Source organism: Equus asinus, chromosome 19 (genome assembly GCF_041296235.1).
Source record: "Equus asinus isolate D_3611 breed Donkey chromosome 19, EquAss-T2T_v2, whole genome shotgun sequence".
Taxonomy (NCBI): domain Eukaryota; kingdom Metazoa; phylum Chordata; class Mammalia; order Perissodactyla; family Equidae; genus Equus; species Equus asinus.
Genome location: NC_091808.1, coordinates 14,180,101 through 14,204,664, shown reverse-complemented (window position 1 = coordinate 14,204,664; position 24,564 = coordinate 14,180,101). Strand labels below are relative to the sequence as shown.

Below are 24,564 nucleotides of genomic sequence, written 5' to 3'. Positions count from 1 at the left end.
TTAGGTGGGTCCTAATCCAGTATGACTGTTGCCCTTTAAGAAGAGGAGAAGAGATATGAACAGGGACACAGAGGAAAGGCAGTGATGTGAAGACATAGGCAGAGATTGGAGTAATTTGTCTACCACCTAAGGAATGCCAAGAATTGCAGGTAACACCAGAAGCTAAGAGAAAGGCATGGAACGGATTCTTCCCCAGAGCCTTGAGAGAGAGCATGGCCCTGCCGACACCTTGATTGCAGACTTCTAGCCTCCAGAATTCTGTTGTTTTATGCCACTTAGTTCTTGATATTTTGTTAAGGCGGCCCTAGGACACTAACACTACAGGAAACAAGCATAGGAGAGTGAGAAAGGAAGAGCAAACAAGGGAACAGAAACAGCAACGGAGAAAGAAATAAGATCATTCAAACCACAGGTTCCATTTAAGTGGGCAATATATTCTAGAAAGTATTGGCATTCAGATTAAGGATATGACTGATGCATGGAGAAGTTTAGACCTAGACAATAGAAAATCATTGAGGAAAAGAGATATGATAAAGGGACCTTAATCTAGCAGCAATACACAAACCCATCCATCTTAAATAATTCAGCTATTCTAGCAAACTCCTGGATGAGATCCACCAGCCTAACGAGAGAGAGAAGACTAAGCCACTGATGACATGAAGAAGATTAAAAAAACAAAAAGGGGGGGCTCCTTCTCATTGTGATAATGAATGATTTCATGTAACCTGTAAATTTAAGTTTGTACTATATATTTGAATTCTAGCTTTGATATTGAGAATTTCTCTGTCAGTTGGGCCAGTGGTACTTCAAAACTGATTTCAGTAGCCATAATAAGGAAAAAGTGCTAATTAACAGCTAATAGGCAATGCTGAAGATTTCACAATGAAATATTTTGCTGCTTTCTTATCTATTAAGCACGATATAAATGGTAAGTGATTGCATTGTTGCATTTCCCTTTGAGAAACCACGCACAGTTTAAAAAATTGGTATGTTTTCCAAATGTTAGTTGTGACCTAAATTTTTTGTATCTATAGTAATAGACGTGGTAAGACTCTTCTCTTGAAATATTGTAGAAAAAACTTGCTCTGTCCCTATTTTCTCCAAGTCTCCTTACTCCTATAGTACACGCAAACACATGTGCATCCGTTCTCCCAATTACTAGAAATAAAAGTAAAATCCCATTAGGTTTTGCTTTGACCTATTCATTAGCACAATTTGAAACCCCAAATTTCAGGACAGAAGTGCAATCGGCATACAAGGTATAGGCTCTTTTGAGTTTCTGTTGAGCCTTGCTAAAATGTGTGCCACACTGGAGGAAAAATGTGCTTAGCATTTCGGGTGGGTAAAAGGCAATCGAAATAAAAACATCTCATGGTGGGGGGACGCCTGCTGAGAAACTCTCATTTCCCACAGAATACAGCTCACCGTGTGTTCTGTCTCACTTGCCTTCTAAAATATTAATAATCAACTCCTTACTAGGACTGGAGCAAAAAACAAAAAGCTAAAACCTAGTACATATGATAGCATGGGCCTGTAGGGACTATAAAAAATATTTTAAGTAAGACTTAACGTATATATTTACATATACATATACATGTATGTAATCTTACATGAATCTTAAGTGGAATATGGTTTCTTTTCAGGTGGCAATGCCAAAAACATTGCTGAATCTTATTAATATGAATTCATAGCTTTGAAAATTTGCCCACATATATGTTAAAGCAGTATTGACGTTCAACTTTCAATTCAAAGTAAAGGGATTTAAACAATCCTCCATTATTCACGGAAATTAAGCAGATTCCAGCCACTCTGCAGAAAATGCCTGGCAGAAGCCACACCCGCATTACCGAATGTGCTATTAACGTGGTTGTCCCCAAGTGGTGCAACTGTCAGTTTAAAACTCAGCCCTGAACAGCTACTCATGTCTCGGTGTGTGTATGTCCACACCGTGTGAATGAATGTTTGGGAAGCAGAGCAGTTAGAATGAATTTTAATTTTTTGGCTGCTTAGAAAACCTGCCTCTGTGACCTTGATCCTTGAGTATTGCTGTGGTTACAGATTAAGAAAAATCTGAGACTTTGTTAAAGCAATATTTTCTCTCCAAAAGTTTTTTCATCCTCTACATACAAGAAAATATCGAGGTACGGTTGTATTTAAACATATTTTTTAATGATTTAGCTTATTCTAGCTTTGAGTGGGTCTCTAAAGTGGACCTACAGTAACACATTAATAGAAATATTGTGGACAACCACTCCATCGAAACACCTGCATGGCTACAGTTGATTTGGTGAACACTTGTAGCCAGTTTTTATGAGGTTCCAGATTTGGGGTGAAGGCATTATCTAGGCATTATCCTATTTAATCTCCAAGCAGCCCCTGGGAAACATGTTGCCTCATTTGACACAGGAGAAAACAAGCTGAGAGGGGGTAAGTCGCTCAAAATTGTGCACAGCAAATGGCAAGGCCAGGACGGAACCTGGTTCTGTGTGCCTTCAAAGCCAGACTCGACTGTTTCTCTGTGATGGTGAAAATGCTTCATGGAACCCATTAAACGCAGCATGGCATCACCAAAAACACCCTGCCATCACTCAGCTGTTAATTTTAACATACAGAACTGAACCAAGAGGTCAAAAATAATGACTAGAAATTCCATGTAATGAGTGCTTGTTTTACTCCCTGCTGGATATATGTTACTTGCTTTAATCTCCCCACCCGCTTTGAGGGAGATACTAATATCCTCTCCGTTTTATGGATGGATTAACTAAGGATTAAGGAGGTGAAGTGACTTGCCAAAAGTCACATGCCTAGGGAGAGGTAGAACTGGGATTCGAACCTGATTCCAAAGAATCATACTGCCTCCCAAGAAGAAGAAAACTGTTCAAAATCAGCCAGAATCTCACACTTCTGAGAATCGTCCAGATCTACTCGGCTGTTCAGACTCTCCTTTGGTTGCTCTTAACTTTCATTGGAGATAATGATCACGTTTGGCTGTGCATTTTCGACTGGCAGCAAATAAAAAGTAGACCAATTAGATACTCTGCCATGGGGGTCCCACTGGCTCTAGAAGAAAGTTCTGTGATTGGCTGATTGGGAGGCATACCCCTAAATGCACTGCAGTCAGGCAGCATTTGGGGTAGAGAAGAGGCCTTCAAAATTAGTCTCTGAACCCATTAGTTTCTTTTTCAAACATGGTGCAATATTGATGCTTTTAATTATCAGTGAGTAGAAAAAAAGGGGAAAATTATCAAGATATGTTCAGCGAGTACTGTTTAAAAATCCTAGGAAGTTTGTCATTTTTTGGAACATTTGTATCCAAATAGTAATTATTTTTTAAAATTTTGTCTCATAAATGTTTCCGTATGAGTTCTCTGGAAAGAAATTAGATGGGATATCTATTTCCTTGTTAACCATAGATATATACGGTGTTAGTCATTTGGTTTTCAAAACTTCATCCATTTTGGGAGGTTATTTGTTACTGAATATATATACTGGTGTGAGGGTCAATACAACTAGAAAAATTTTTCCCCTCAAAGCTTTTATAATCCCTTGTCAGATGCTCCAATTCTGGATATATCAGTACTCCCATTGTCTAGAAGAAATCCTGTTTTTTTCTGATAATTAAATTTATACATGCTTATGGGAGAAACTTCTAAGTCAATTTTGGCATAATTTATCTCCAATAGAACACATGCGTTTTAAGTACATTTCCGTGAGTTTTGACAGATTCGTATAGCTGTGTGATCACCACAATTGAGATAGAACGTTTCTTCTCTCCAAAAAGTTCCCTTGTGCCCCTTCCCAGTTATTCCACACCTTGACCTTTGGTCCCAGGCAACTATTGATATGCCTTCTGTCACTATAGATCAGATTTGTCTTTTCTTGAGTTTTCATCTGGATGGAATTGTATGATACGTACTCTTCTGTGTCAGGCTTGTTTTTGCTCAGCATGAATCTGAGATTCAACCATGGTGTTGTGTATATCAGTAGTTCGTTTCTTCTCATTTCTCAGCAGCATGTATTCATTCAACTATTGATGGATATTTGGGTTGTTTCCAGTTTTTGGCTACCATTCATAAAGCTGCTATGAACATTTAGGTACAAATCTTTGAAAACGTTTTCAGTTTTCTTGGGTGGGTACTTAGGAGTGGACTTGCTAGATCATATATTAAGTGTATCTTTTCTTTTATGAGAAACTGACAAACTGTTTTCCAAAATAGTTGTAGCATTTTTCATTCCTACCAGCAATGTGTGAGAGTTTAAGTAAGTTCCTCCACATCTTTACCAAGACTTGGCATGGTCATTTTTTTTGATTTAACCATTTTAATAAGTGTGTAGTGGTATATCATTTTGGTTTTAATTTGCATTTTGATGTGTTTGTTGGCCATTCGTATATCTTCTTTTGTGAAGTGTCTGTTCAAGTCTTTGGTCAATTTTAAATTTTATTTTATTGAGATCATATTACTTTATGCCACTGTGTAAATTTCAGGTTTACATCATTAGGTTTCAGCTTCTGTGTGGACTCCATCGTGTTCACCACCCAAAAGTCTAGTTTCCATCCATCACCGTATATATATATATATATATATATATATATATGCCCCTTTGCCCCTTTTTTTGAAAGTGTAGAAAACTACAGCAAAAGCATAAGAAAAAGAAGTTATAAGTGAACAGAACAAACGTACTCACTATTTTCATTTTAGAATATGTCACTGTGAAGAATATAAGCTTACCCAAATTGACAGTTTTTCAGGTTTTTTTGCTGGCCAAGTTTTAGACAGTTTCTAAACAAAACCAAATTAACCCACTGGCAGTACAGTGAACTCATGAGCTTCATTCTCCCTCCTCAAGCGACATCATCTTCTCACTGTTCCCCCTCTGAAGGCACTTAAAGTTCTCTCTATACTGTTATTTCATGGTAATGCGGATGTTGAAAACAAACAAAACTGAAGGAAATAAGTGAAACTAACTTTCATTTGATTTATATTTTATGTGTATAAACTCCAAATGGGGTAGGTGAAAATAGAACAATTCTACTTGAATCTGAAAAGCAAGAATGACATTTTGGCATTTTTATGTGTTTATGTTACTCCCAAAACTCTAGATTGAGAAATCATTTAGTCAGACATTCAGACATGAGAGTTACCATTTGAATGGGTAAGTTACATATCTTAATAATGAACCTTTTCAGATTTCATTCGGCTCTTTTGTCATTGACTCGACAGAGCTAAAGAGTAAATCAATATTTCATTTATAATTCAAATATTCTAGTCTAGGTTTTTGGATATGTTATTCACAATACTGAACTGATTTCCTAACAAGAAACTGAAAAAAGACATTCATCCCAGTCTCTAATAAAGCTGCATGTTTAGAATATTCTCTGGCATTAATGGTCCAGGACAACATGACACTTTATGGAGTATAAACTCCCCATTTTACAGTGAAAGGAAAAGAAGCCTGGAGAGGTTTGGTAATTTTCCAATAAATATGTGGAGTCAGAACCTGTGTAACAGAATAATTCATAATTTGGTAGTGCTAGAAAAACTCAACATAGATTTGGAGAAAATTTTGAGTAGAGTTTAAATGAATTGATGACAACCTATAGGGTAGGTTACTTTAACTTCAATAAATGTCTGAAAATGGTTTTACATAAAAACTATGCCAGGTTTCTGTTCATTGTAGGAACACTTTATTTCTAGTGTCTTTGCCCAGTGATGTGCTGGCAAATGTTTAACAGGCTCTTTAGAAGAAGAAAATGTAGGCAAGTGTATATTTCATGACACATTTTTAAGTTGAATCTGCATTATTATCATTTTCTCCTTCACTTTCCTAAATGCAAACAATCAAAACAATAAACGCTCTGATCTTTGGCATTTGTGTATTTCCATGGTTTAAATACTACCACCATGATTGATTTCCAGCTACCAACCAGAGGTCACACAATGCAGAGTTAAAAAGAAATATTCACATCATTATAAAATTCACAGCATACAGATGTAATACAGCTAAGTAACTTCAAGATATAAATAATAATAAAATGAGTAAAATGACTGGGAACTAATGACTTTTGAGTATGTTACTTCTACTCCTAATATGATTTATTTGTGTGTATAGAGTAATGTTTAAAAAATGGCTATGTTTAATAACTACCTCAGAAACTTCCTAAAGTTTTAACAATTGGGTTTTGTCAGCCTGTATGAAGCTTTAGCCATCTCTGCCTATGTCTTAGGAGGAAAGGGTCCATGAAAAAAAATTACACAATGCATTATATATATGTTGTACACATCATATTCAGCATTTGTGAGGCACATATATTACATGTGTCTACTTAGAAGTACACCTCTAAGGGAGTGCTTCTCAAACTTTAATGTGCATATAAATCATTTGGGCATCTTGTTAAAATGCAGATTCTGATTTAGTAGGTCGGAGATTCTGAGTTTCTAACAAGTTCCCAGATGTTACTGGTGCTGCTGGTCCATAGACACTACTTTGAATAGCAAAACCCCAGACTAATTTCCTTAGAGTCTTACCATATAAAAGAACCAGTCTATTTAGGGAGAGAGATGATATGTGTGTGTAACAAGAAAGAGGCCCCTCCATCTGCTGAAAACAGAAGGGCATGCAATTCTGTAGAGAAAAATAGGAGTTGGAAGAGGTGGGGATGGCCTATGCGAGGAGGAGGAGCTGCCACAGAGGACAAGGAGGGTACAAACATTCAAGAAATAATTGGAAAATCAAACTTAAAGCCCTGAAGTCAAGGCTTATTAATCCTAGCATTAAAAATATATATATTTAAGGAATCTCAAATCAGTTCAAACTCTATGGGATGGTAGGACATAGGGAAAATACAAAGACCTTGAATTTCAGCAAGGGACATTTGAAATCAATCCTGTAGGCATTTGTAGGAACATGGTCATTAATAAAAACTGTTCTGCCCTAGGAAGTTTAATCTGGCGCTATCCAAATTGGACACAAAGTAAAGTTGGTACAGGGTGGTTGTTTATCGCAAGCGGGGAGTAAGTGATAGATGCCTATGCCAGAGGGTGGAAGAATCCAGGAAGAATCTGAGTTCTGGATATGGAGGATGAAGATTCTCAGATGCTAAACCACAGTGATGGGGAAAACGATAGTGTAGCTGATTAAATACGAGTCCTGGGAGGAGAAGAGCGCTTTTCTTTTCCTTTTTCTTTTCATTTTTAAGTTGAGAATAAGGTGGAAGACATTAACTGTGCTTATGATTAATCTATTTTTCTCAAAGTGGAAGTGATTGAAAGGCATAACTCATGGCGAGATTAGTAACATGATAATCAGGGAGTTCACGGTCATAAAGCTTTTAAGCTCGTGAGAAACCTTATCTATGCTACCTACTGCTTTGGACCACAAGACAAATTTGCTGGAACCAAACCCAACAATGAGTTACAGTTTTAGGCTGGAGGTGGGGATATTTATTTCTAATCATTTCATTGTTTATGTTATTTTTCTTCTTAGTTATCTGACCTCAAGTCTTTTTCAGGCATAATCTGGATATGAAAATAGGTGATAATGAACTTTCATGAAAAGCAGTGGTCCTGAAAGCTAGGTTCAGGAAGGTGAGACTAGAGTAATTCAAGAAAAGGCAACCAAGGACCTTGTTGGATGGTAGAGAAGTACATTTTAAACCCTGATATAAAAAGTGTTTTTCAAGCAGTATTATAGGAATTTCAAAATATCCATTTTGCCACTTATTAGTACAGAAACATTGTCTGCAAATAGTGAAAGGAATGGAAGATGACGTTTCATGGACAGTTCACAAGAAAAGTGTTTGAATAGTGAAGAAAAGAGTAAAAAGCTTTGACTTGTTGAATTTAAGATGCCCTTAGGAAATCCAATCATTATAAAGAAATTAGAGATCTGGCATTTGGGTGCCAATATGTTTTAAAATTATGGTCGAAGATCTGATTGGATATTGAGGGAGAGAAATGTATTCCCAGGTGATTCAGAGAAGAGTCAATGAGTGGGAGCCAAAGGAGAAAATATAAGATGAAAGATTTAATTGGAGATATGTTGAGGAAAGAGGAAGGCTTCCAACAGCAGAGGTTCTCTTTACCCTCCAGCAAGAAGAAGGACTCAGTTAAATAAATCCATCGTCATCAAGTCCATCCCTTTGAATTCAATATAATTTGCGTGGGAATTTCTAATTCTTGCAAAATCAGGTCAGTTATTCTTAATTTAAAATACAAGTTGTTCTAAATTAATACTCTACCTCAGTGCATTAGAGTATACCAATGTGATCTACTTATTAAGTGAATCTTAGAGAGAATAAATACTTAATGAAAAAAGTCCAGAAAATTTGAACCATCCTAAATGACCCTTGGGATACTTAAAAGGTACTGTTTCCATATGGGCATCAAAAGTCCCTTAATAAAACAGCTTGGCATGCCAAAGTTTCAACTTTCTGTGGGTTCTAGTAGTCCAGCCAAAATAATAACCTCTAACAGCTTTTTTGGATCTGTTACAATGCATTATGAAAACACTTAGAATTTCAAAGTATCATTATTTTCTTTTGCTTTTTTTAATCCACCAGCAATGACTAAAGGTTATTTGCTTATGAAGTCACCCTGTGTATCTTGTAGTATGATCTGTATTTCCTTAAGGGCAAACTTCAGTAGATTCAGAGGTTAAATTTAGCTAGGTCGTTAGGATATGAAAAATATCTCAATTTTTCAATATATGTAATTGAATCAGATTTTCCCCAAAGTGATTTCCTTCCCCCAGTTCTGTTTTCTAAAAAATAGCTTTCTTAATGCAAAACATTATTCCATCTCCATGTTCCTCTCTTCAATTTCCAACCAATCCCAAAAGTGAACGTATATTGAAAAATTCTAGTTCCTTAGCTACCTACTGACAGTGTTGGATTTCACCAGTTATGCAATCTTGGTAAAAGTTAAAGCAATCAAAACGTATACTACTTTCTAAGGAAATCCCTACTGCTCTAAAGGTGTAAATTCCTAACTTAGATCATCATTTCTGATAGTCTGAGACATTTTTAAATTTTTGAAAATTATTTTCTAAAAGGTATGTCCTTGTTAAGACTATTTTTCGGGGTCGCCTCCGTGGCCGAGTGGTTAAGTTCGCATGCTCCGCTGCGGCGGCCCAGGGTTTGGATCCTGGGCGCGGACATGGCACTGCTCGTCAGGCTATGTTGAGGCGGCATCCCACATCCCACAACTAGAAGGACCTGCAACTAAGATATACAACTGTGTACAGGCGGGGGTTGGAGAGATAAAGCAGAAAAGAAAATAAAAAGATTGGCATCAGTTGTTAGCCCAGGTGCCCATGCTTAAAAGAAAACAAAAAAGATTGGCAACAGTTGTTAGCCCAGGTGCCAATCTTTAAAAAAAAAAAAAGACTACTTTTCAATTCAGCAGACATTTTTGAATGTCTACTGTGTGACAACAATTAGAGTTGTTGTTGGAAAGAGTGCTGCAGAAAAATTCTAGAAATTAAGAAGATACGATATCTTCCTTCTAAGATGCATAAATGTACAATAGGGAAGATAAATCTGTATATGGAAATTTTTATACAAAACAAAGTGTACTGTTAAAAATTGAAGGCATAGTGAGGACATGGAGGAAAGATGGAAGCCAACTAGGCGAGTTTAAGGACTCTTTCTCAGATGAAATGGCATTTGAGTTAGCCCTTGAAGATATGTATGTTTTCAGTAGGATTGGGTGCCCTTCTTTCAAGGTGGACTTGCAGGGCAAAGAAAATAATAGTGTGAAGGAATATTGAGGCACAAGAATGCAGGTTTTGTTGAAGGACAAGTAGTTTGTATGATTGATGCACTGGATATGTTATGAGGCTATATGCATGGCAAAGGTAGCTGGGGGATATTGGGAGGATCTTGAATGTGAAACTGAAAAGAATGACAAGGTAGATCCATTAAAGATACTTAAGCAAGAGAGTTATATCTACAGAGCTGTGTTTGAGATGACTTAAAACTTGTTTGGTATGATTAGAATAATGAGAAGACAATTTGATTTTCTTTCTTATACAATTTATTGACTTTTTAAATTAAAAATGTCTAAAAAAAGAGTTACTATAATTTAGCTCAATAACGTAGTTCAGGGATTAAACTTCAGCAATAACTATTTTAAATTTAGAGTAAACAACCCTCCTGCTTATTTACAACGTCTTTGTTTGACGTGACGTGACAACTGTCTTACAATTCAACAAGAGATACCCAAACTGACATTTATCTTTTCCTTCCCATTTCTTCCTTAAGTTGACATCTCTTTGAAATTTCAGAATCATTCTTAATTTATATACTATGAAATCAAAGGGAGAAATCAGGAAAAAATTGGATGATGACTATTGAACTCTAGTTTTTCTTTCTTTAAGAATGCATTTTCTTCAGAAATATTTGTCAATTAAAAGTATTGCCTTATACATAATTCATCATCTCTCAAGAAACAATCAGGTTATCCATATACCTTCTGCAACTTTGTTTTATTGATGTTTTTATCAATGGTCAAACTCTTTTCTCTAAATTGGCAAATTATGATTACTACTTTTTTCTCCAATTGGTTATTGCCACTTCATCTAATGACCATTGTAATTCATTAGCAAAAGCTTTAGAACGAAAGTGCTGTCTTAAACCTAGTGAATTAATACAGTTTGTTGCACTTCTGTTTGTGTTCTAAAGTTCAATGTTAATTTTTGAATGCAAAACTTCGTGATGTCCTAATAAAGAACTGAATGGATGAAGAACAAGAAGATGGAGAACAGAGTTTTGTGGCCAGTTCCTAATTGATTAATTTTCCAACCTTAGCTGACTGATTCAGATTCATAGTACGTGCTTGTGGGCTCCCTCTCTCCTTTAAGAATGATATACAGCAACATTTCTTAAAATTTTAAAAATCCCTAAATATTAGATATTTTGGAAATATATATATAAATATATATAAAATAGATAAAGTTTGTGATGTTCTGGTTCAGAGTGGGCCTTCGGGAAGCAAGGTTCTACTCTCTTAGGAATTCATTTATCATTTCTTCAATAAATATTTTTGATTCCTAGCTTGGCCAAACAATGTGCTATGCGCTGGAGATAAGAATGAAGACAGCACAGAACCCTGTGGTTTGTGATTTGGTTAGGGGAGAGACACATCAAAATAATAACAGCAAAAAATGCGCACACACACACACACACACGCAAACATACCCTGGCAACTGCAGTAATTGATAAAAAGCAATGATACATAGAACTACGAGAGAGCATAATGAGAGTGAAATTAAATAAAGCAACAGTAGACAAAAATCTCTTGCCCTTACATGAGAAGCATGATGATAATTCCTGTCCCATTGTATTCTGTCCCTTTAGAATGAAATTCTGGGCGTGACCTACTAAATTGATTTCAAAACCCTTTTAGCACCCCTAGCTGCAATTTGACAGACAGAGATCCATTAAAGATTTTTTCATTACAAAACATCTTTCTATCTGCTTTTGCGTATAAAAGTTCTAGGCAGTTTGTCGGGCTGCCCTTAGCTCTTTATTGATGTGTATGTGGTGACTGGTCTGAGAAAGAAAAGGATGGAGACAGGAAGCAGCACGCCAGAGCAGTGGACCCTCGGTCGTCTCCACTGCTTGCTGGCTCTCCTGCAGTGTTTCTCCCCATCTTGGCCTTTGTTGCTGTCATTATGTATCACATTAACTATGAAACTATTTAATATCTTTTTTCCTGCTTCACTATGTCAGCATTACTTGAAGGGAATATTAAAGAAAAATGTAGCTCCTAATGATGGCTAAATGAGTCCTTTCAATGGAAAGATGCTGTGGAGTTTCTTGAGTGGTCCAAGAACGCACCCAAACACCCCTTCCTCATTCTCTTTACTCAGCTGCAGCAGAAAACCAAACCTTCCAGGATGTTACTTTATGCACTTGCTGCTTCACTACCACTGAGCCTGTTCTCCTGATTGCCACCTCCCTCCTCCCTTTCTAGAATCATCAGCTCTTTAAAACTCAAGTTCCCTCCTCCAGGCCTCTTAGCTGGACTCCCTAAGGTGGCTCTTTTCCCCAGCCAGCCCTACCCAGAGCAAATGACTTAGGTAAACAAATGTGCAGTCTTGCTGCAAATGGGAAGAAAAATCGAGTGAGAGAAATGGATGAAATGGTGTCTAGAGGAAGGATGAAGCCTATGGATTCATCAGCTCAGGGATTCTGCGCACTGCTCAGGACTTCTTCAGACAGCTGGTAAATATTTCCTCTCTTTACTGAGAAGAGAGTGGCTTATGTTTTCCTAACAAATGTGTTGCTGTCGTCCACCTGTGTGAATTTTCCATGTTGGCAATGTGTATGCAGGAGACAAGTGCTGTGAAAATCTGTCATTTATTTTAAATTGTTTAAAAATTAAGTTTATCTACCATTATCCAAAATTCCTGCTCTGGTATGAGCAGAGACTTTGAAAAGGAAAAGTATTAGTTTTCTACTTAGTTCCAGAGCTGTTTATGGAACTGGTAAACACTGGGTCAAAATACTTTCTTTTATAACTATTTGTAATTTTGACAAGAGCCACTCTTAGAAAAGATATGAAATGTACACACACACAGACACATACATATACACACACTATTTAAAACAATATTGTAAGAGTAATAGTATTCCCAAGAAAAAAATTGACTATAAACAAATATTTAACTTAGTGCTCAAAATATTTGTTATTTTAAGTTTTGCATGGAGAATTGAAATAATTTTATTTGTATTTGAGTCTCCAAAAGTTTTATATGGGAGTAATTTGATAACAAAATTGCTAAATGAGGAGAAATGTTATAGCCATTTCTCTATTCCCAGGCATGGGGAAATAACTGTCCTGAAAAGGGTACTTTAAATTATTTTAAATGCTATCAAGGAGCAAACTCTTGCTTAAGGAATCAGATAAATTATAAATACATGTAGGGAATTTAGTTTTAAAGTTTTAAATGAAAATATTTCTTAAATGAATGCAATTTTGGGAGACTGGCCCGGTGGCATAGTAGTTAGGTTGGCGTGCTCCACTTCGGCGGCCCGGGGTTTGTCGGTTCGGATGCTGGGTGTGGACTTACACACCGCTTATCCATCCATGCTGTAGCAGGTATCCCGCATATAAAATAAAGGAAGATGGGCATGGATGTTAGCTCAGGGTTAATCTTCCTCAAAAGAAAAGAAATTAACGCAATTTTTAAAATATGTTTTGGGGGTGTAGTTTGCAGGGAAAATTTGAAGGTCTCGGGAATGCCCAACTTAAGAAGCAGTGATGTTTACCCCAGCACCATAGGAAATGATCACTAAGTATTTAGAGAAATCAGCTTTTTGACATGGTCCTTTATGTGTGTAGGTATTCCACTTTGCTACGGGACGAATTGGGTGCCCATATTTTCTAGGAAACCCTATTATAGTTTGTAAGAAGCAAACGGCGATTATATATATTTGTCCTCATTGTTCTTTTAGCTCTCTAAGTGGGACATGTACTGTAGAACTGTAGAAAGGATGGTGCTCCAGCATGTATTTTTCTAGTTTATAAATCCCAAATGAGCAATAGGGCTGGGCTGGGAGCAGAGTCCTTCACAAGGTCTCAGCCACTTGTTTCTGTGGCTTCAGGCTAGCTGCTCAATAATAAGCCTCATTATATCCATTTGCATCTAGTGTTAGGATATCATTTATCATTTTATAAAACCTCACTTAATAATCACCATGACGCTGTGAAGTAGGTAAGGCAAGAATTTTCTCTCTGTTACAGATGAGGGACTGAGGATCAGAAATTAAATAATTTACTAGCCCGTAGGATAAAGAGCCCTCACGCCTAGAATCCGGGCATTGCGATGCGACATCTTTGACTCTTTCTACTCAACTGTAAGCCTCCTGCTTAATGTTGATTAGCTTAATGGTGAATTTCCTCAAGAAGTTATCGCTAAAGTTAATCCCCACTTTAAAACACTCTTTGTGAATCTTACTGTTTACAACATGAGCTTTGGAATCAAACTTGGTCAACCTAGTTTGGTTGTTCTCAATGTGTGGTCCCCAACCAGCACCATTAGCATTACTTGGGAGCTGGCTAGAAATGAACACTCTTGGGCCTCATGCCAGATCTACCAGATCAGAATCCCTAAGGGGAGGGCCCATTAATCTTGGTTTTAACAAGCTCTCCAGGTGACTTTTTTTGAGGCCCTCTGAAGTTTAGGATCACCAGCCTGGCCTATTCAGACTAGCATTGATGTGCTTATGACAGTGGGTCACTGACTCTCAAACCATTTTAGCAACGTCTCTCCTAAGTTAGGCTTATTCCTACTTTGACCCAACAGTTTTTCTGGAAAGCTTACTGCAGAGGGAAGCAGGGTAAGATGTCTCTAAGATTAGCTTACTCTTTTTAGTCTCTGGCTTTATGATATTTTCCAGAGGACTGTTTAAAAACAACATCGGGCCTACCTGGTGGCATAGTGGTTAAGTTCATGTGCTCTGCTTCGGCTGCCTGGGATTCTCTGGATCAAACCCTAGGGATGGACCTATACATCACTCATCAAGCCATGCTTTGGCAGCATCACCTACAAAATAGAGGAAGATTGGTACAGATGTTAACTCAGCAACAATCTTCCTCAAGCAAAAAGAGGAAGATTGGCGATAGATGTTAGCTCAGGGCCAATCTTCCTCACCAAAAAAAAATATAATAATAATAATAAGTAAATAAATAAAAGTAACATAGTGGTGGAAAGTGGTGTGTGTCGGTACATGGGATATTTGTTTGGCTAGGAAAGATACATAGAGTATGTTTGGACTTAGCTCCCTCTAATTGAATCCCACAGCCCCATGCTTAGGGCAACAGTGGGGAGGAGAAGATGGATATTTTCCAAAATGCTGACCTGAGGAAATGATGGACATAAAAAGAATGTAACATATCATCACCCCCCAGTTTCAGCAGCACCTAGGTCAGGGTTTCCCAGCAGCGGCACGATTGACATACAGACTGGATAACTCTTTGGTGAGGCAGCCATCCTCTGTATTGTAGAATGTTTATCAGCATCCATGGCCTCTACTCACTAGATGCCAGGAGCCAGCCCTGCTGGAGTCACTCAAAAATATCTTCAGACATTGGTAAATGCCCCCTGGGGAGCAAAATTGCCCCCCCACCACTTTGGTTGAGAACTAATGCCCTAGGACATTCCCTCTCTCACTTTCCCCATTTCTTAGGGCCAACTTTGAGCAACATGTGTGATGCCCGCGAAGCCATCATCTTGTGAGCCTTCCTTCTCTTGGTTATTATTTCAGGACCAATGTAAAAAGAGAGGACCCAGATTCTTGAGAAACTTCATTGCTGTGCATTGAAAATAAATCAGGAGAGGCAGACAGTAAAGCCAAGAAGGCGTTTGCTACTCTTATGCTCCAAGCAACAGCCAACTTTGAAAGAATAGCCAAGGGTGGGAGCTATGGAAGCAGATGAGCTGAAAAGAAAACTGCCAGCCATTAGTGACTCTGTAGGAGGTAAATGTTGCAAGCTTTGATGCTACAGAGAATTCTCCGAAGGCCTGTGCAAACAGCACCCTGTGTAAGCCGGAGGAGGGAGCAGGGACAGGCTCTGAGCCTTGCCAACTGCTGAGCTGGGCTTATGGTGTTAGGTAGACATGATCTCCGCTTCCAAATACCACTGATTTCCTCCAAGGAAGGACATTTGCTTCTCATAAATCACCTTTGAAATAACCTCTGGGTTTATTTCCAGGCACTGCTCATCTAAAGTCATTGTCCCCAGTCAAAGCAATCATGACTTTTTTAAAATACCGAAGAATCCCCATCAAGGCCCACTTTGGGGGTGAGCTGTCTGGAGACAATGCTCTCCTTCAAGCTCTTCTCCCTCATAATCTCTCTGAGTCCTCCTCTTTGGGAAAATTATCTGCTAACAGCCATTATCTCCTTCCCCATGTACATCTGAGTTCCAGCTGTTCCCCAGAGATCCCTACATATAAAAATGTTCGACAGGAAGGGCCTTACTCATTAAGGGAACGGTAGAAGGACAACACTGAGGTAGAGAAAAACCTGACTAGCGCTGATGAAATCACACATAGACAAAATCATCTACAGTATTTCCTTTCCATAACCCTGCTACTGCTTAGAAAAAGGAATGACAGAGAAAGATCTGAATTGTTCTCCCACAGGTTTTGAAGGAGAATGAACACGGTTGGCAGCCTATGCCTCATGAAGTCATAAGTACTTGGAAAAGAATGATAATCCTTGGCCTTTAAAAATACAGTAAACAGATTCTGTTTATTTAATTTAAGAAAAACATTGGACTGCTCATTTTGTAAGCTAATCATATAAACTTAATGGAATTTTTGTTTCATCTCTTTGATGGGACTTTTGTTTCCCAAACTTTCTGAGCAAGTGGGTTGCCCCTTTGTTCCTCTAAGGGGCATCCTTTCACGGCAGATTTTAGCCAGTTTCCATAAGTGTCTACAGAGCCCAGTGAGATGATTGTCCCGAAGTGACTTCTACTATGGTGGTGGCTGAGCATGAGTTTATCAGTAGTATTGAAACAACGACTTCCCATAAAGAACAAGCTAGCTCAAAACCACTTAGTAAATAGGGAAGTATGCTATGCAGGTAAGGAAATGAAGGCTTTCCAGCATCACTGCTAAGAATTCAGGGGGAAGAGCAGTTCCAGTTTCAACTGCAAAACTATTTGACAACTGGTGGCATCAACTGTCAACTGAAATAGAAGGTTTCATTCACTCAGCTACACTCTTACTCCAAAGTCCAAATCACTCTTATGTTTTTATAGATATTTTCCTCATAGATTAGAGGTTTCCTTTCTTCTTTCAAATGTGAGATGTCCCATTCGCCAGTAGCTGGTAATTAACCATAAAATAAGACAATATGGGGCCGGCCCGGTGGTGCAGCAGTTAAGTTTGCATGTTCTGCTTCAGCAGCCCGGAGTTCAGCAGTTTGGATCCCGGGTGTGGACCTACACACTGCTTGTCAAGCCATGCTGTGGCAGCATCCCATATATAAAGTAGACGAAGATGGGCACAGATGTTAGCTCAGGGCTAATCTTCTCAAAAAGAAGAAAAAGACAATAGATTCCTATTTTCCTTCCTTATTAAAAGTATACTAAATAATTTATTGCCCTTTTCAGAGATGAAATAAGTACCAGTGTTTGCCATTTTCTGAAATCTCCAACTTTCATGAGAGCAATATGGGGTCGTGCATCCAGGATCTGGGTGTATAAGTAAGCAGGGTTTCCTTATTTCCAAAGCTTAGGGGTTGAACTTGTGCATTGAAAGGTTTCTCAACCCTGGCTGCCCATTAGGAGACTCTGGGGAGCTTTTCAAACACAGTGCCTGGGACCTTGACCTGAGATCAAATAGTAGATTTCTGTGGGGATGGAACAGACACTAGCTTTGTTTTTTTCTTTCAGGAAAAGATTTGCCCTGAGCTAACATCTGTTGCCAATCTTCCTGTTTTGTTTTTTTTTTCGCTCCCAAAGCCCCAGTATATGGTTGTATATCTTACTTGTAAGTCGTTCTAGTTCTTCTATGTAAGATGCCACCACAGCATGGCAACTGACAGACAGGTGGTGTGGTTCTGTGATCAGGAAGCAAACTTGGGCCGAGGAAGCCGTGAATGCTGAACTTTAACCACTAGGCCATCAGGGCTGGCTCCAGACACCAGCATGTTTTAGAGCTCCGCAGGTGGATCCAGTGTGCAGCCAGGCTTGAAAATCACTAAGTACAAGGCCATTCCCCCAAGGATACTCACAGCTTTATGAGATTCCCAGCAGAACAGTTTGGGAAACATTGCAAAGTGTGAAAGCTTCTTGTATGGTCACAATATTCATTTGTGTATTTTTCATCCTCATGACCTGCAGTTAAAGAACTTGCTGAATTGTCTTTAACTTGGCTGTTTTTAATGACTTGACCATGAAACTCTTTTAATTCACATACCACCCATTAGAGGAGCTTCTATTTGTCAGAGCACGTCAGGAAACACTGAACCAAATACTCTAGGGCCTTAGGGCAGCTTCTAGCTCTGAGATTCAATTTCCATTCTGCTCTGTTCTGTTCTATACCATTCAACACACAGTGTTGTCCCAAAGGTACCCCTTTGATTACTTACAACATAAAGACTCTTGTTTGTCTCCCTTAGCAGCAACACATGAGGCCCACAATCATTATCCTTTGAAGAAAAATTTTTAAGTTATCTCCATGAATAATGCTTTGGAGGAGTGACGCTAGTCGCTCAATGAAGGGGAAGAGTGGTTTTGAAGAAGATTGGGATTTTCCCTGTAGATGTAAATGCATCTCCCTCACCTTCTTTGTAAATTAAATTTTACGAGCAGCACCTCCTGTTCCACAGCAAAATCTCCTGGGTGACAGAAATGAGAAGGAGACTGAGGAAGGCATGTTGCTTGAGAGGGCAAGATAATCCCAAACTAGGATTACCAATCCAAAGACTAACAGGGGAGTTTATGCAGGACTGACTGTGAGAGGAGTTCTAGATGGTATGGGCCCTGATAAAATAGAGATAACTAATTACGTAAATTAAAATTTCCATATACCTTTGTCTGTTCTCAAATGAAGACTTGCCAAACTTTGTCCTAAGGTTTGCTATTAGCCAAGACAACCTTGAATACGTATGGGTACATATATGTGTAATGAGTCGCATGACTAGTTACTGTTGAGAAGTATTGATTCTCAGGTTTGCCTACCTGGAGCATTACACTCTTGACTGCATTTATGAGATTACTCATTTGGTCCATTATTTAACCAATACTTCTTGAAGGTGTCCATGTTCCAAATAATACACTAGATGCTGGAGACAGGGTGGGGATCAAGATGGACAAGTCTTAGAGACTTCTGAATGACATCTAGACCATCCAACATCTCTTTCTAATGATGCCTGAAGAGTTCTTAACACAGCACTTTAACAAGGCCAAAAAAAATAAAATAAAATAAAGTTTAAATAAAATTGTCACACTACAGAAGCAGTATTGCATATAGTTGATTACCTATAGCATGATTATATAAGTAATAAATAACACATTCTCTTAAACACAAAGTAAGAACCAAATTTCAACCAACCTGTTCTCTAAAGAGGTATTCAATTTCTTAGCTAGGTTGTGGTTACAGAAAATATCCCATTGCTGTCTCAGCCCATATCCACTTCCTTGGGCATCTCGGTCCTACCATCCTTTATTATGCACAAATCATATTTTGCATTGAACACTATCATCGCACCCATCTATGTTGAAATTCTTTCTTTCTTTCATTTTGAAGTTTAAATCCGAGAATTTAAGTGTCTGTGGATTTGCAATCTCTCAGCAACTTCTTGAAATTCAGACTTAACTATAAAAACTTCATCAAATATATTTCTACAGTTTTTATTACAATTATTTGTCTTTGGAAAAAACTTCACAAGTTGATCCTCTTCCAATACGTGCACTGCAAAGCTGTCTGCTACAGAAGGCTTCTCCTCTGTGGGCTGGGGGTCTTTACTCTGCAGTTCGTGACTTTTCAAGTTATGAGAGATGCTGGTACCCCGACTTCTGGCAGAAGACATTTCTATATTGGGTATGGTCTCAGAAATGCTTATCTTCTCTATAAAAGTCATTGATTCTATGATACTTCCTATAAAGCAATAAAATATTTTTCACGCTGTGAAAGCTTACGATTTAACCCTTTACTTTCTTTATTTTTATTATGCATTGGCTGCACATTCTCAGGTAGTAAGATTGGAAACCTATATCTTATCTGACTGTGGAATAGGAGATGATGAAAAGGAATATGGAGGAGGTAGTTGTATGCAACAAAAGGATGTGGGTTGAGCCCAGGGCCTGGATGGGGCAGGTCAAGGGTAGAGATGTGTCCCTGGGTAGTTAAGGCTAGGAGAAGGTCCATGTGACCCCTCACATGATGGCTATTCCATGGTCCATAGAAATAGTGTGTGATAGGAAGTGCAAAGTCCTATTAGATCCACAGGTCACTGACTACCCCTTTGCCTGTTGATTGTTAGAAGCGTCTGAGTCAGGGCCATCAGAGGCAGCACTGTTTTAACCAAACATCTTGTCAAGTATTATACATATATATATTCTAAGACTCTATACTTAGAATTTTTTTCTTTTAAAAAAATCCCCACATTCCATGAGTCATAAGACTGTGCACAGGCTCTGGAGATAGGCAGGCCTGGTTCAAAATCAACTTAATTTCAAGCTGTGAGACCTTGGGCAAGTTACTTAGGCTCCTTACAATTCATCTTTCTATCTTCAAAACAGGGACAATAATACTACCTAATTCATAGCGCTGTTTGGAGATAATTCATGTATAAGATAGCGCCTTAGACATAGGTGATTGTCATTTGTTATCACTATCCTTATTATGAGTAATTTAATCCACGCACAGTGATAACGCATTAAATGAAGTATCTGGGGTCATCAATCCTCAGTTCAAATGTAAGCTATGCAGCACAGTACAAAGGGGCAGATTGTTGTAGAAGTGGAACATTCTGGAATTGACTCTACCTGTCAATTTACCAATCAGGGTGTGTTTCTTCATTTGTAAAATGGATATAATCATACTATACTGCATATGCCCAAGGACATTGTGGCAAACACATCATTTGAGGAATAAATGTATTTTATATAAATGTAAAGGGCTCTGATAATTTAGATGCTATTTCCATGATGTTATGTCCTATCACACTTTATTTAGTGCAGAGTAAAGTAGGATCTGCTGAAAGAAGAACATTTTTATAGCAACTTTTATATTTTTTTAAAAATGTGTTTAAAATGCATTCCCAAAACATATGTTGGTAAAGAGGGATGTCGCCATTCTTGGTGTCAGCAAGAAGCACAGGCTGGGGCAGGGCCATGAACTCAGAGCTACAGAGTGCAATCTGCTTATAGCCTTGTTTATCTAACACGTGCAGTGTGGCCAACGTAAAAACAATGGGAGACTTTTACACAAATACGTGGAGTTTTATACTTTCGAAAACAGCTGGTAGAGTTGTTTTCACAACAGCAGGCTTACAAGGAAACTCTTATCACTATGTCCACGGCTACCGCCCTGATCTGAGTCACTGGGAGCTCTCAGCGTGTTAGTGCAGTGGCCTCCTCATTGAACCCTTTCACTCTTTTCTCACTCTCAACTCCCATATTCACTCAGAACTTACTTCACACCATGTCACTCTTTTGTTCAAAACAGCAGAAAGTTTAACAACCACCTTAACAGGAAGAAAGGAAAAACTTTGATTTATGACCTACGCTGATTTCCCTAGTGTAAATATTTCCACTGTGGCTGATTTGAAGCTACCACCATGAAGTCACATTGAAGTTGGAAGATATGCGCACGAGAAGCTTTGCCAAGCCAGTGTGCTCTGGCTCCAGCGCACAACTAGCAAACTCTCCAAGGACTTTCCAAGCCGCTCAAAGCAAAGTCCTTACAGTGACCATGAATCAAGCCCACATTTCCAGTTACCTCTTTAATCTCACTTCCAACTCTACTCTCTTCTCACTAGAGTCACTCTTTATTGCTCAGCTATTTAATTTGTAAAATGGGGATGTGTTTGCCACAGCACATCATATGAAATGTATGACAGCATTCAACACTCTTAGGAAGAAAAATATTTTATAAATCTAAGTTGGTGGGAACACTGGCAGTTCCCCTAATGTGAGGGAATGTGACACATAGATGACTGAATTTCATTGAGCCAGACAAATTACTCAATGACTGTCTCCCCACAAAACTGGATGTGAACCAAAGTTTCTGTCACCTGATTTACTGTGAATAGTCTATATCTCTGTAGGGAAATGGGAAGTATTAGTTCGCCTGACTTTGAGGATGACTTCAAAAGGCGAGAATGAATCAGTTGCCGTGATACAGTCGGTCGCATCAAATCCTGTCCTTGGTGTAGGTTCTGTCATTAATGCTTGGCTCTGAGGTGACCAGTTCTGCTGGATTCACCTTCTTGTCCCAATTAGCCATTCATTTCTGCTCCAGAGCCTGCCTGTGGTTTTTGAAGGAAGATACCAGCCAACAAGATATGAAATTCCCTTCCTTCCAGAAACCTTGGTCCTGCAGAGGGTAAAAGAGGTTTGAAAGAAATGATTTGCAAATAGGTCTTCCACATGTATTTGTCAAGGTATGGTTTTGCTGTTTTGTGTTTTTTCTGAATTTGGTGGTACTGTTTAGAGGAATGCTATTTACTGTTCCTGTTAACATGCTTTGAGGATTGAGGTGGAGTGGGAAGGAGAGGTAGAATAGATTGATTTCTCCCCATAGAGCTTGTGTACACAACGCAATTGCATTTTCACCTCCATCCTTATGGGAGGATCTTGTTTTCCTGGGTTTCACAAAAATGTTAAATATAAGACAAGAAAAACTATAACTTGTTTATGTCTGTGTTTCCTATACTATTACTGGCAAAAACTAATAATACCAACCAAAAACAGTGTATTAACATTACCTAAACTCTTTAAATTTGGCCAAAAAAAATTCAAAATATTTTACTTGCTTATCATGCAGAATTAAATTGGTAGTGCTCATGCAACTCCTTCATTGCATAGAATTTACACATGTGTTTATTTTGATAATTTGTAAGGAAATATTAATAGGTCAATTTTTCTATTAAAAGTCTTCTAAATATTCAGGACTGTGCTAGGGCCTATGGCAGTAAAAAGCAAACATAAGAAACAGCACTGATTCTCTTCCCACTTTGGGAACTTTTACTTTATTTGGGAACAAAACATTAGAATTATGAAATTAATTGGAAAAAATATCTCTTCTATTTGCACTTCTGCGGATTTAGGAAGTAGAGGAATTTAGAGTAATCAGCTATTGGTGAGAGTGAATTGAACCATATTGGAGGATGAACTGGATGCTGGATTTTAAAGGAGAGGTAGAATTTGAAGGAGTAGAAAGAATACCTTCTACTAGAAGAATGAAATTCCCTCATCTCCCCATCTGAAGGAGGTTCTCCTTATTTTTCTCTTTCACATCACTATTTTCTTCATAGTATCAGTATTAATACCTTAGCTGGCTCCACCCTTAGTCTCTAAGTTTTGGGAAGATAAATATCTTGTTCTCTGTTGAATGACTGGGACTTAGCACACTATCCAGCACAGATAGGCCTTCAATAATTATGGTTTAATTAATTAATTGGATATGTATTAATTAGTCAAGTATCTGTGTTTGAAGGAGATCATCAGCAGAGAATGGATGTTGGTGAGTATACTAGCAGAAAATAAGACTGAATATAAGTGGTGTTGCCACTTTATAAAATATTTTAAAATCGAATGCCGTTGTGGGCATTTGAGCAAGGGAGTGTTCCCTTAAAAGGATCTTCAGTAGAATAATTCAGTAATGCTATGGCAGAAAGATGAGAGGAGACTGCAGACCAAATCTGGGTTATTACTTGAGGTCATCTGTGCATGTTGTGGGGACCCGGATTTGGCCACCCCAAGATATGTCTCTTTGGCATGAGAATTATTTGAGGCTGATTGCTTTTGATAAACTGGGACAGGGAAGGAGGCTCTGAGGGGTGGAACTTGCTTCCCTTTGTTAGGAGACATTTACATTGTAAAGAAAATCTCTATCTGTAAAGGTGCCTCCCTCTCTGTACCAGGAAGAAGAAAGGGGATGACCTTCTCTCTAGAAACTCTTAATCGATGCCAAAGGCAAGGACTTAAATCTGCATTTTGTTTACTGTACTTGTGTGGTAATCTCCCATGATCCACTCCCCCTCCACCTCCAACATCCTCCTTTGTCGTTAGCTGAGATGATACTTAAGGTGGGGCTTCAGCCATTTTGGGGAGTTGCTCAGCTTGCCTGACCTCTCCCATATATACATGTTATAAAGCTTTGTTTAATTTTCTCCTGCTATTCTGTCTCATGTGAATTTAATTCGTTCTCTGGCCAGACGAACCCAGAGAAGGTAGAGGAAATGTCTTCCTCCCCTACAATGTGATGATGACAGCCTCACCTGCTACTACCTTGAACTTATTGATCATGACCTCTGCATTTGACACGCCCAAAGTCACCACATTAATACTTCAGTACAAGGGCAAGGGTGTTGAGGGTATATGCCAGGGAGTGAGAATAAAGTTTGATCATGAAACTTAAGCTGCATACAGAAAGACAAGATTTATAGCAATTGAGGAGAAACACAGAGAAGATTGCAACGCCAATGGAAAGGAGGTTCTAAGGAAACTTGAGGTTAAGCAAACAGAGGTAGTGAGTGGAAAGACAAGTGTTGGTACTCAATGATACAGATGCTTAAAATTGAGGTTTGAAGGGGGTGACATTGTTGGTAATCAAAAGGTCCAACTTATGACAAGAGTGGTGACTGAGACAGGAAGAAAAAGATATGTTTGAGGAGAAGATTTCAAGAAATTGAGTGAGAGGGGAAAGTGTGTATATTTAGCACTATGTTCTATGTATTTCTAAATTAGCCTAAAACCTACAACTTTTCATCCTCCATTTTTTCAACTAAATGAGTTGCAGTGAAAATCTCTTGGTGATTCCAATCTGGATTCAAATCCTATATTTTCCAAGGTTTGCAAACTCTTTATGAGAAAA

The 24,564-nt window shown here is 38.3% G+C and overlaps 1 protein-coding gene across 4 annotated transcripts in view; it reads left to right on the top strand.

Moving 5' to 3' along the window:
* The window catches only part of NYAP2 (neuronal tyrosine-phosphorylated phosphoinositide-3-kinase adaptor 2), a 253,006-nt gene that overhangs the window by 65,720 nt on the left and 162,722 nt on the right, over positions 1 to 24,564 (top strand). Inside the window, exon 1 of one of the 4 annotated variants that reach the window (XM_070489632.1) lies at positions 21,864 to 22,129. The exons of the other annotated variants lie outside the window; for them this stretch is intronic. Within the exon in view, the coding sequence (XP_070345733.1) occupies positions 22,116 to 22,129 (14 nt within the window). The 5' untranslated portion in view covers positions 21,864 to 22,115. Of the gene's footprint in view, positions 1 to 21,863; positions 22,130 to 24,564 lie in introns of those variants that run through there. 4 annotated transcript variants of the gene reach the window in all.